The 12,294-nt window shown below is 38.0% G+C and overlaps 1 protein-coding gene across 1 annotated transcript in view; it reads right to left on the minus strand.

Annotated features, from left to right (window-relative positions):
* The window catches only part of grm7 (glutamate metabotropic receptor 7), an 88,867-nt gene that overhangs the window by 44,417 nt on the left and 32,156 nt on the right, over window positions 1-12,294 (minus strand). The window contains exon 4 of the mRNA XM_030776568.1: window positions 7,128-7,265. Coding sequence (XP_030632428.1) covers window positions 7,128-7,265 — 138 coding nt within the window. The remainder of the gene's footprint in view (window positions 1-7,127; window positions 7,266-12,294) is intronic.

Genomic DNA, 12,294 nt, shown 5'->3' on the forward strand with positions numbered 1-12,294 from the left:
CCATTCACAGTGCCGTACTACAGAATGCACAGACAAAAGCGTCTCTGTAGCAATGTGTTCATGCTCAAGATCTCTTTTGATCTCATTTATACCCAGTAGGGCTTTCAAAGTTAATTAGTGACTGCGGTTCTGCTAAGTAAGGAAAATAAAAAAAAAAGTAGGAAAAGCAAGAACTTCAACACTCCCATGCATGAATATGGTGTGCCGTATAACCAGCGTCTATGCCTGAGTAACATGCAAGTATCATACATGACAATAACATGTACTCACAGGACGGTCAAGGATCTTTTCTCTCCTCCCTAATTAAGATGTTCTTTGATCTTTGTTCATAGACACAATGGTAGAGTTTATTTGTATGTAACATAAAAGGATGTTTTTTTTGTTGTTGTTTTTTTGCACCCAGGCATATGGGGAAATGCCTGTCACACTCATTATCCTCATGTGGTATTTTTCTTTAAGTTGTCAATGAAAATAGAAGTGATCCATATGCCTGTGTTGCAAAGATAAACATAGCATGTAATTATGATCAATGGCTGGATGTGGGAAGACTGGCACCAACTGAATGAGGTCAAACATTGAGAACAACCCGACTGTCTCTTCCATCTTTCTACAATTAAATCCTACGCAGGAACCACCTTTTTTTTAATTCTGAAACTAGGCCCAGCAGTCAGCAGTTGATCCAGTTATTCATAATCATTTGTTGTTTTTAACGATGACTCATAATCTATTTATGGGATTTTGGTCTTCCTTTTGAGAACACCGTATAATTCAAATTCAAAATTCGAAAGAGGCACATCAAAAAGGGTACCTAAACAACAGTACCTGTTCTTTTTTTTTTTTAGAGGAGCTACCACCTTTCCACAGATTTGTGACAAACTTGACAGCTAAATTGAATTGATGAGGAAGATAAACATTGGAGTCTGGGTTTAATCTTTACTTGCTGAACTTTCCGCAATGACAGTTTTTTCAGTGTGAACTAGTTGCATAACCATGAAATAAATGAAAAATAACATTGCCATATGTTCCAGAGCAGCTCTGATTTAGAGTGAATGTCTGGGGAACAGGATGGTAGTGATGTAACAGAAATGAAACTCTATGGGACTGTGTCAGCCAAAGGCCCATTTTCAGGTGAATGAACAGTATTCGGCTTTGCACATAATTGTGCATTTTCCTTGTTTACTCCACAAGGGCGTTATCCTGAGTCAGAGAATCTGCCCAGAAAAATCGGATCAAAACAAATAACCAAGACTGACAAACAATAACAAAGTAAGACAGGGTCACCTTTGAAGACTTTCTTTTATCCAACAGGTAAATTTTTTTTGATACAAGCATGAAACTGTTCTGAATTCTGTGAAAAGGTGCTCGTTTTGTGCACAACCACAATTTTTAAAGTGAAAGAACAATCACAAAATGTTACCTTATTCAACTGCCAAGACAAAATGTGTCCTCCTGCCCTGCTTTTAGAGTCTTAATGAGGCTTTGGGAAAAAAGAACTACAACATGTTGGACTTTGAAGAAACTAAGAGGCCTCGCTTTGCTTTTCTCCTTTATCACAAGGTCAAATGGGCTCTAGTGACTCTTGGGTAATTGCTCTGAAAATGGTTTGGCTTTTTTTGGACCCACAAGAAAATTGAGAAAACAGTGCAGAGTTTAAATGCAGTGCATATAGGGATGAGCAGTTTTTACATAATTATGGAACAATTATTTGATTTAGATAAATACTATTTTGTGCAAACAACATACAGATCTCCGTGTCCATTGCATATTGTAACTACACCTCTGTGAGACACCAGTCATTCACAATGAGCTAAAAATCATGGAAGACCAGATATCATATTCTGGTCTTGCATAAATATAACAGCGGCTATGAATGACATAAAATTGGGCTGGACCAATTCAATAAGTATCATTTTTTTTTTGTAACATGCATTAAACATTCCTACTATTATATCTACATTGACTATGTTTGGATTTTTTTTCTGCTTAAATTTCACAGCAGCTGCAACATTGTTGTGGCCCATGAGAAACATGTTAACATTAATTAATATGAATTAGTTACCATCATCATTCAAAACTTCACCTTGTTTGCCACATTCTCATTGATCAGTTTATCAGTTTGGAAGGCAAGTAATCCGTTCATATGTGTGTGTGTGTGTGTGTGTGTGTGTGTGTGTGTGTGTGTGTGTGTGCGCGTGTGCGCATGCGCATGTTTGTTCACATGGCCAGCCTGCAAAGGTAACATCAGGTCAGCTCAGCACTGCTGTTGGACTTGTTATGTTCTAAACTGAAGTTATGGGGTAACGAAAGGGTGCATAAGGTGATATTTTCCCAAGGACTCATCCAAAATTGCAAATCATTCGACAATGATGTCAGTATTATAGTAGTCAGAAGTTTTCCTGCAAATACTTGATGTTAAAGCTAAATACACAAACCAAAATTTTCTGCAGAAGCAAATATATCCTGGACAGAGTAGCATGCCAGTGGGGGCAGTTGGTCTTGCATCGCATGTGTCTTCAAAATCAAAACTTGCCAAGAGCAACACGAAGACAGAGACACCATATCCTGCATAAATTATATTTGGCATATTCTAAATTGTCTAACTCTAGTTTTAAAACGTTCTTGGTCAGCTACACAACTGATTCCGACTCCTCAAGCACATTGTCTACGCACAGATTGGAAGATTTTTTGTATATTTTATCAACTTATTAACTTTTAAATGCGTTACTGAAAAGTGGTTGCTTAGTTCAACATTTTCTCTGTATTGCATGTTTAAAACACTTTCATTTGTTTTGGTAAAGAACACATTCATTAAGTTCCCAAATGTAGAGGTGTGGAAGGTGGTGCTGATGGTTGGTGTGTTAGTTTTAACATCCATGTGAATTTATTATGTTATTGTTAAACATGTCAGTTTCTTCAGTGTCCCTAAATTGAGGAAGGTGCTGGTGGAGCTCTGTGCACATATTTAACAGTTTAGGTTCCAGTTGTCCAACATAAGGTATAGGCTACTATTATTCAGTTTTACTAAACGAGATCATTTTCAAAGCTCTTTAGTTTTACTACGGCCCAAGATACTGTATATATTGTAAATAATATATAGAAATAATATAGAAATAATAACAGCAATAGATTTACATGTAGAAATATGCTTTGTTTTAGTTTTGAACGACTTCCATTTTAAACTCCACCCACTTCAGGTTTCTATCTGAATACAAATTCAAACACAAATCAGAAATAATTTTAGCATCCCAACAAATATAAATACATGTATACATAGTGGCCCCGCTGTACACCATTAACACAGTTGGCTTATCAAATATCGACAACAACCTTGAATCAAACATGAACAACTTCATTTCTGGTACTGATGGAGGTTGACATGATGGATATCATAGCTGCTGGCTACACTCCCTATAAGGCACATACCTGGCTACAATTTCAAGCAAATCCCTTGCTGCTCTCTTCTGTTGTTCCTTTTTTTCATTCTTTATTCTATGACTAGAAAATCAGCAAGAGGCGCTGTGTTTTGTTTTTTGTTTCCATTAACCCCTACTACACTGAAACTACTGATACCTGGTTCACAACCACCACAAGCCATCATGGCATTGAAAAACTAACTGTTAGTCCCTTTAAAAGTTAAGAAAATGATACATGTTTCTTATAAAATGAACACAACACAATATTCAAAAACACTCCCAAGCTGTGTGCTGTTTAGATGATGTAACTGTGGATAAGTAAACGCAAATACATCACTATAGCTTTGGTAGAACACAGGAGAATGCCAACTGACTTGCATTAGTTTTTGCTCTGCACTCCACTATTCATCATACTAGTGCATGTCTGGATAAGGTCATTACTGTACATTGCTTTTGTCAAGGCGTCTTATCATTCATTCAACAAAATATAAAGACAACAAATACCTGTGTGACATCACTCTAACACAGCAACACAAGTAAAACTGATTCATTGCACACAGTATTATCAGTGCATGTTGCACAGGTAAATAAAACATTATTTGTGTCATTGCATATAGAGCTATTTTTAAAGGCTGTACTTTTGCTCTAACTGTATTCTTGTGTGCAATGTCCAAATAATTTCAGTTTTTCAGTAACTTAGAATAAAGTTTGATATAAAATGACTGTGAATCTATTAATGTAAGCATCCAAAATGTACACCATCCTAAAAACCAACCTCAAGTGTAGTGAAATGTAATAAATTAATGAGGTTGTTCTTGAAAAGTTGCAGTTTGTGCTTTTAAATTACGTGCCAAGTTAAATTTAAAGAAAAAGAGCTGTAACTGTTGTAACCGCATTGTAAATTTACCAGTTCTATGTAATAGGAGAGCAATGAGTATACATAAGATTGGGCCCATAACATTTTGGCAGGGCTAGCTGAAATTTCATTGTGTAGATTGTGTCCAAAATCCTTCAACCTTTCCTGAAATAGCACTGGGCCTTAAAAAGAAAAAAGAAAAAAAGGAAGGAAAGAAGAGGGGAAAAAAAGACAATGTAATTCTAGACCAGGTGCAGGTTTGACAGCATTCACTGGATGTAGGGGAAACCCCACCATCAATACTCCTCCTAACAATCTCATTATGTCCTATTAACAGAGAGCAGTGGCAAATGAGCCAAGCGAGTAATGGCCCAAGCAGAAGTGCGCACACATACAAAGAGAGATAAATACAAGTTTCCAAATCAAGGGAGGTGCCTCTATCTAGCTCAGCCCTCTCCACTCAGCTCTGTGAATCAGCCTAGGGAGGGATGAGACCACTGCACTGACCTAAGGATTCAAGTGAACATGGACTCAAAAAGCCTTCATTTTACCATGATACTAATGCAAATGACCTAAAAACCCAGGAAACAATTGTGTATTTCTTTTCACCCCATCTCTACCATGTTTGGTCACATCACAGAGGTACATTTTCAGCCTTTCCCAGACTCATTCCCAGTTAGGGGTTGGAATAATGAGCTAGGGGCTGGGGTAGGGGATTGACCAATGTGAGACAACTGACTGGGGCTGCTGGTGCTAGGAGTCAGTTGTCCCACACCCAGGCATGTCAACCAGATGCAATAAGTAACACCGACCCTCCACATGTCACTTAATAAATGTCTACTCTCCTCCCAAAACCTGATCCCCTCCTATCCATCATTTAACAGATCTACCCTTTCCTTCCCCAATCTCACCAGATCCAGTCTTCTCTAGGACCCTCAACAGCGTGTCATCCAGGCGACAGCAGCATGTGCTTTCTCTCTTGTCATACACTCAGTCCCTTGATGTGTGCAAATTGGCCTCACACTGATGCTGTCTGGAGGCAAAAGAGGCTAGTCTACAGTGTAAAGTTTTGTGAAGGTAGAGCTGTTGCTGACAGCTGTCACTGATGGCATGCCAATTCCTCCTAACTCCGCAAATCACTCCCACCAACCTCTAGGGATTCTCATAGACAATGCATGATACACTGCTTGTCATTCAGGTAAAGTTTTATGTGAGGAAGTATGAGAATACATCATGACAGAAGGCACATTTGGGTCTTGTGAACTTACTGAAAAAATAAATAAATAAATAAATAAAAGCACAAATACAGATGTTGGCCCTGATGTTCCCTTCAATGCATCACTCAAATGAATAATATGGAGGATTTCATGAGCCGCTAATTCTGTTTAATCAAATGATTATACGGGTCTTGTATTATTTATAGTTAGACATGTACCACATATACATATTTACATTTACACATATATGTGATCCCTGTGCAAACACTTTTGATCTTAGACTTTGAATAACTAAAAAGCTTTCAAATGTATGTATTAGTTCCAAGTACGGTTAGATGTTTGCCATGTTTGCCTGTTTACTTTTACTGATATGTGTCACCACTGAAATGCACTGAAAGCCCTGCATTACCACCCAGTTAAGTTAGAAGTATCCTACACTTATGTGTTTATCTTTACTGATATACGTCATCAATGTACAAAACACTTTGTTTCATCAAACACCTTTTGGCTCAAGACAATTGGACTGCATCTAAGTTGCAGCAAGGTGTGGTGAGCAGAAGGCATGTGGGTGTGCACAGTGCTGACTATATACGTCATGGGGTAAAACTTATCAGACACATTCCTGAGCTGCCAAACTATAATGGTATTCTCAAGCACAGAGAACAAAACAACAATGCTATACCCTTTGGCTTTGGACCAAGCAAATGTAACACATATAAGTGAATAAATAATGTATAGGATTGTTCAACCAAGTGTAAATTTCAAAAAATGTAGTTCAGTGATATATCCCGAGTGGAATTTGACTTTAGGTTACCTTAATTTTAATTAGCTGGCAAGGGTGCCTGGTGTATTTGTTTGTTATTTGTGTGCTTAAATGTTTGCTATATTGTTATTCATTCATATCCAAGTCAATAATATTGATTAAAACCCTGCATATGAGTGCCCACATTTTTTTTTTCCAAGTTTGCCTCTCGTTGCTCTTCAGTTTCATTAATACCTGAAAATATGCCAAAAATAACAGGAACTGATTGATTTTTTCAAATACCACAGACAAACACAAATGATTCATAGCCGTATCTTAAACGCTTGTGTGATATTATGTACAAGTTATGATCCAGCAAAAATAATAATATAAGGTAAGCTTGATAATCATTTGTGTGCCCCCCTGTCTAGAGCAGCAGTCTCACAAGTGTTTATTTTGTCAGGGAAGGATTTCTTGTGGGGAATCTGTGCTTCTGATAGCCTCATTAGGAACATTTCTGGGCTTCAATTGTCATTCTTGACGCATGAGTCCAGCTCTCTGGGAAGTGTGGAAGTCAATCAGCCTAAAATAGCAGTGATGGGATGAGAACAGTTTGTTATGTAATTGAGGTCTCAGTTTCAGGGGAAGAGTACTTGGTATTCAGAAATGGCACTCTAACGAGCAGGAGGTAATGGGCTCTGTGAGTTTGCTGCTGAGCAAAACCAAACACAGACAAATACCGAAGACATCCTCTTGGTTGCCGGTAACTGTAGCAACCGACAGAGTCCGCTGAGACATTGTTATAACTATGTATGGGGGTGACAATGTGAGCCGTGGAAGAAATATGTCCGGTGCAATAAGCCCAAGTCAATAAAGAATGCGTGAAGTTTTTGTAGTACCTGTGCACTTCCGGCTTGTCTCCTCTTTCTTGGAGGAACTCATTAGCTTGCAGTTGAAGTTCTCCTCCCAGAACTCAGCAAACCACACGTTCCTACGGTTGTTCTCCAGGGTACGGGAAGTGAAATAGGCATCAAAACCTGAAACAGAACAACCACAAATAGAAAATCCACAAAATTACTTAAGTGTAATTTTTTCAGTGCATAATAGCAGTAGTTGTAGTTGGAGTAGTAGTAGTAGCAGTAGTCATAATATTAGTAGTCTAGTGCATTCTCACGAGTGTCAGTCACTATAGTCAGTACTACTTGATGTGAATTCCTAACTCAGTGGTGACTGAAAAAGAATGATATATGCTGAAAGGAAATTGTACTAATTGCAAATCAGATGGTCCATAATCAAGCACCCCTTGAGGACACAGCTTTCGATGTAAATATTCCTTTGCAACCCCCGTAACATGTTGTTCAAGCACCTACACACACACACACACACACATATCATATATATATGTGATGAGTTTGAAGCTTTTCCATTAACCTAATAATGACAAAAGTTAAGCGTCTTGCATTATTGGATTTCTTCATCACATCATATCACAGTTGTGGAGAGGGCGGCTGTGCAAAGGCAGCCAGTGCAGTAAAGCAAATGAACCCGGATATGCTGGTGGGGACCCTGGGAAGAGTTTTCCTTTTTTATGAAGGGCAGGGTGCCCTGGAATGGGTTTACCCTGAGATAGGGACCTGCGTCCTGGAAAATGTCATGGTTTTGCTGGCGTTCCAACTGTAAAACTTAAAATTAAGTGAATAGTATTATAATTAATCAATGTATATACCAGATACATATTTAAAATGGCTATGTCATTCAAACTTCTCACTCCTGTTACTCTTACTTGGTCCTGTTACCCTTCATACCCTTCAGTTTTTAGCATATCATTAGCAAATACATTAAATGTAGCCACATGGCATCAATGCTAAAACCATGAGAGCACTTAGCACCTTCAAGTGGTTTACCAAAACTATCTTGAAAAACAAACAAACAAACAAACATAATAACATCTATAATAACAAAAAAAAAAAAAAAGATTTCTGAAGGATTGTAATCATTATATTTCATGGTGAAGTGCAGCGTTAGAGAGTGGGGACGGGTTAAAATCCTATTTTTTTCAGTGTTCTACCCTTTTTTTTTAAGGTTTTACATGATGTATCTGCAAATTGCAATTGGGACAAAGTGCAGGACACTTTGCTTGATAATATAATGTATTATACAGATACTTTTTAAGCATATTTATGCATGTAATGTCCTGGGAATGGGAAAGGCACCGATATATACATATATATATATATATATATATATAAAAACTGAAGCATAATCCACGGAGAAGTGCTCAGTATGCTTACATGGCAGCATTTACCCAGAGGCAGAACCAAGTATTTACATCATTATGCACTGTGTCACATTAAAACTGTCCACAGACCACAGACACCTGGAGAATGAGAATCAAGAACTGAACCTGATAAGGATTAGCTGTGTACTGTTGTATGGGTGTAGCCAAAGGCCAATTTGAAGATGCAAAGAGGAGAAAAAAAGGATTGTTGTGATAGTTTTATTTCTCGCACTTAAAAGCAAGGTACTGTATATATTTAGATTTGTTACAGTGTGCAGGGACCTGCATAACTAAATCTCCCAGAATGCCTTCCCCTGGCTTCCTTCAGATTCACATGATCATTATAAGTTCATCATCGATTTCTCAGCAACTACATGGTCAGATAATGAACAAATTATTTTCAAACCCCAGAGATGTGATAAAAGCAAATAGGTTAATGCATGCACCAATGGATCACAAGTCTTTAGATTATCAGCTCAACATCTGGGGAAAATGCATACTGGAATTTACTGTGTGACAGATTAGAGAAGGTTATTTAAGTCAAAAGCAGCAAGACTGAAACATCATAAAATTTAGAATGAGTCAGCTTTCAATGTAGCTGCTCAGAGTTTGCTCAAACAAGACAAAAATGTTATTCTCTGCCTAGGTATAGGATGATCTTTTGAATACCACCCCTGTCAAAAACATTGTTTGGACTTTTGAATGAATGATTACAGCTGGTGCGCATTCTCGGATGCTGAGCAATTAACAGACAGCCTGTGAAGTCCCTCAGTCGTGGGAGTCAAGAGGTGCCCTTGCCACTCAACAGCGTCACTCCCCCATAAATGTTAACATTTGGTGTAAAATAGAGATCTTGATCCCATTTCACATTAGTTGAAAGTCACAAGAGAATAGGATTATACTTAAGGCCCTGTTCAATAAACTACAAGATATGAATTAATGATGGGGATGTAACTTGAAAAGATCCATTACACTAAGTTTGCATTTATAATTTAGCATCTTAATGTATTTAAATGCCAAGTTCCGCTTTCCCTTATTTTTTCCCTTTATTTTTATTTTTCTCTATAGATGACCCTTGAAGGGAAAAGAATGTCATTTTTGTGACAGCGCAGTTCTTGTGTAATCAGGCAGTCTTCCTTTAAACAATAAAATACTGGCACTGAATATATTATCAGAGTCATAATAGGTCTCACTTTAATTTACTTTGACCTCTTGAGAATGCTCACTAGTTTTACTGATGGAGGAGCTGGAGCTGACTAACATGCAACAGGACTAAATGTAAGAGTAAGTGTACTGCTAATAGTGTTAATGGTGCAGATCACCATAAATGGCAATAGATATTATCTGCATACATTGTGCTTAAGCAGGCAGAGCAAAACCTTGCAGTACAATCATGGCAGGGTCCGGAGAATGAGAGCAAGTCTTACAATTCAATGAAAAGAGATCTCTTAGAAACAGTAACTATTTCTCATTACACTGAACATAAGGTATTGTCCTTTGATGTGTTCTCAATCTCAAAGTAGTGACAGACTGCATTATGCCACAACATGATGGCCTATGCCTGGTTAAATGTCAGTTTAGGCCCAGAGGGGAGAAGAACAGGTTGGAATATCACCAGTGATCACGAGAAAATGTCACTCCACTTTGCCATCTTAACTGCTTTGTCCGTGGTCTTAATTTTGGATATTTAAGTCAGGTGGAAACAGATGCAGTCTCCAACCAACTGTAGACTAATTCACTGCTAATTTGTCAATGCCCCTGGGGTGAACTTAAGAAAGATGGAGGCCTGTTCAGATCAATTCTACTCAGGCAGTTGTGTTGACAAGGATTAGACTAATGATTTAACACATGAGGTAATTGATAATTTGGAAATTATTTCCTCACATCACTACATGGAGGAGGAAGAAAAAAACAACAACTCAGGCCTGAGCGTGGCATTTGAGAGCTTCCAGAAGACTGTTTGACAGGGTAAATATGTCAATTAATAGCATTCGTAAAGAGATAAAGATGGAAGTTTCAAAGAGAGAGGCTTGACAGACCAGCATTTAATCAATTCATTTCTTTTCCTCCTCCTCTTTACTTGAATTATGGATGTTTTGCAAATGATTTCACAATTGCAAATGAACTCGCTGAGGAATTCTTATTCATATTCATTGAATGCATTCTGCTGAACCATGAACTATCGTATACTGTGGCAGACATACTGTCAAAATCCAGTTAAGGATCTTTGTCTACTACAGTGAAGTTCCACTGTGCTTTTTATAAGTTACAGGTTGACATTTCTCTGAGCTAATGGGGCAAAGATTGACACATCACGGGAGGAGAAATATAAATGTTCTCACTGTAAAAAAAACCAAACCAAAACAAACAAACAAAAAAAAGATATTATCAATATGTGCCCAAAGCCTAACTGCCTCATTGGAAGTGAACTGAAAGTCTGATCCTTCCATATTACTCATATGATAAAAATATACCTTTTGCACATGGAACCAAATGGCTAAAGTTGACTTGAGATATCACTCACTCACTACCTAAGCCGCTTATCCTGATTAGGGTTGCTGGAGCCTATCCCAGCGCTCATAGGGCGAAAGGCAGGGAAACAACCTGGACACCAGTCCATCACAGGGCAGACACACAGATAAACACACTCACTCATACCTAGGGGCAATTTAGTGTCTCCAATTCACCTAACCTACATGTCTTTGCGAGGAAACCCACACAGACATGGGGAGAACATACAAACTCCACACAGAAAGGACCCTGGCCACCCAGCCAGAAATCGAACCCAGGACCTTCTTGCTGTGAGGCGACAGCGCTACCCACTGCACCACCGTGCCGCCCAACCTAGATATCAATAACTGAAAAGTCTCAGTTGCTTAATTGCTTGTTTTTTTGTTGTTGCTGTTGTTGTTTTTGTTTAATTTGTTTGTTGGTTTGTTTTTCTTTTTTCTTTGGCCTTTTGGTGTTGGAGCGACATTTTGACTTTTTCCTCACACATTTTCCTGCCTCATTAGCTGGAAGAATGTAGTGAGATGTCTATCAGTCGTAATAGCAAGTTAGAGAAAACTGTTAAATAATTATATATCAGCAATTCAGGAATTTCTTCCAGCTGCTCTGGAGCAACTGCAAAAGCAAGGCTTATGTTTATTTCTGACTTCACAGGTTGAAAAAAGGCATAGCAATGGTTTTCTTTGACATGCATTAAAGTTCATGTGATGCAGATTGACAATGAAACAAAGCTAGCAGTTTCAGAAAGACCTCTCACACACAATCATTAGAGGGCAGATCTGAGGAGCATTCACTGGCTTCCTCTGGAGTGGGCTATGGGTGTGCTCAAGACAGTCGCTTACCTAACGGAGGATCAGTTTTTCCTCATGAAATAAATGAGAATCAAAGGGCACCTCAGTAGTCAGTAGGAAAACAAAACAAAACATTGAATTATTAATTTCACACTTTCACTAGCTAGCGATGAAGGAGCTTAGAATGTCAAAGACAAAAATATGATTCTAATGATATTAGTTTTAATGTATCTTTCACAGAAAAGGAAATGAGTTACAGACAATAAAAAGGACAGTGCACTAGTGCATTGTATTATTCCTTACTAGTACACAAAATCAACAGTCAAATATCATTTATTTTATACATGTAGGACCTCATAGGTATGAAGTCAAAGATGTAAATCAGAAGAAATATGTTGATGGGTATTATTAATATAATGGGTATTATTAATATAATAGTAGCACAGTGACAAAAACATCCAGGAAATTAGTGGGCTGACAGCAAAAGAT

The sequence above is a fragment of the Chanos chanos genome, chromosome 6 (assembly GCF_902362185.1).
Source record: "Chanos chanos chromosome 6, fChaCha1.1, whole genome shotgun sequence".
Lineage (NCBI taxonomy): Eukaryota > Metazoa > Chordata > Actinopteri > Gonorynchiformes > Chanidae > Chanos > Chanos chanos.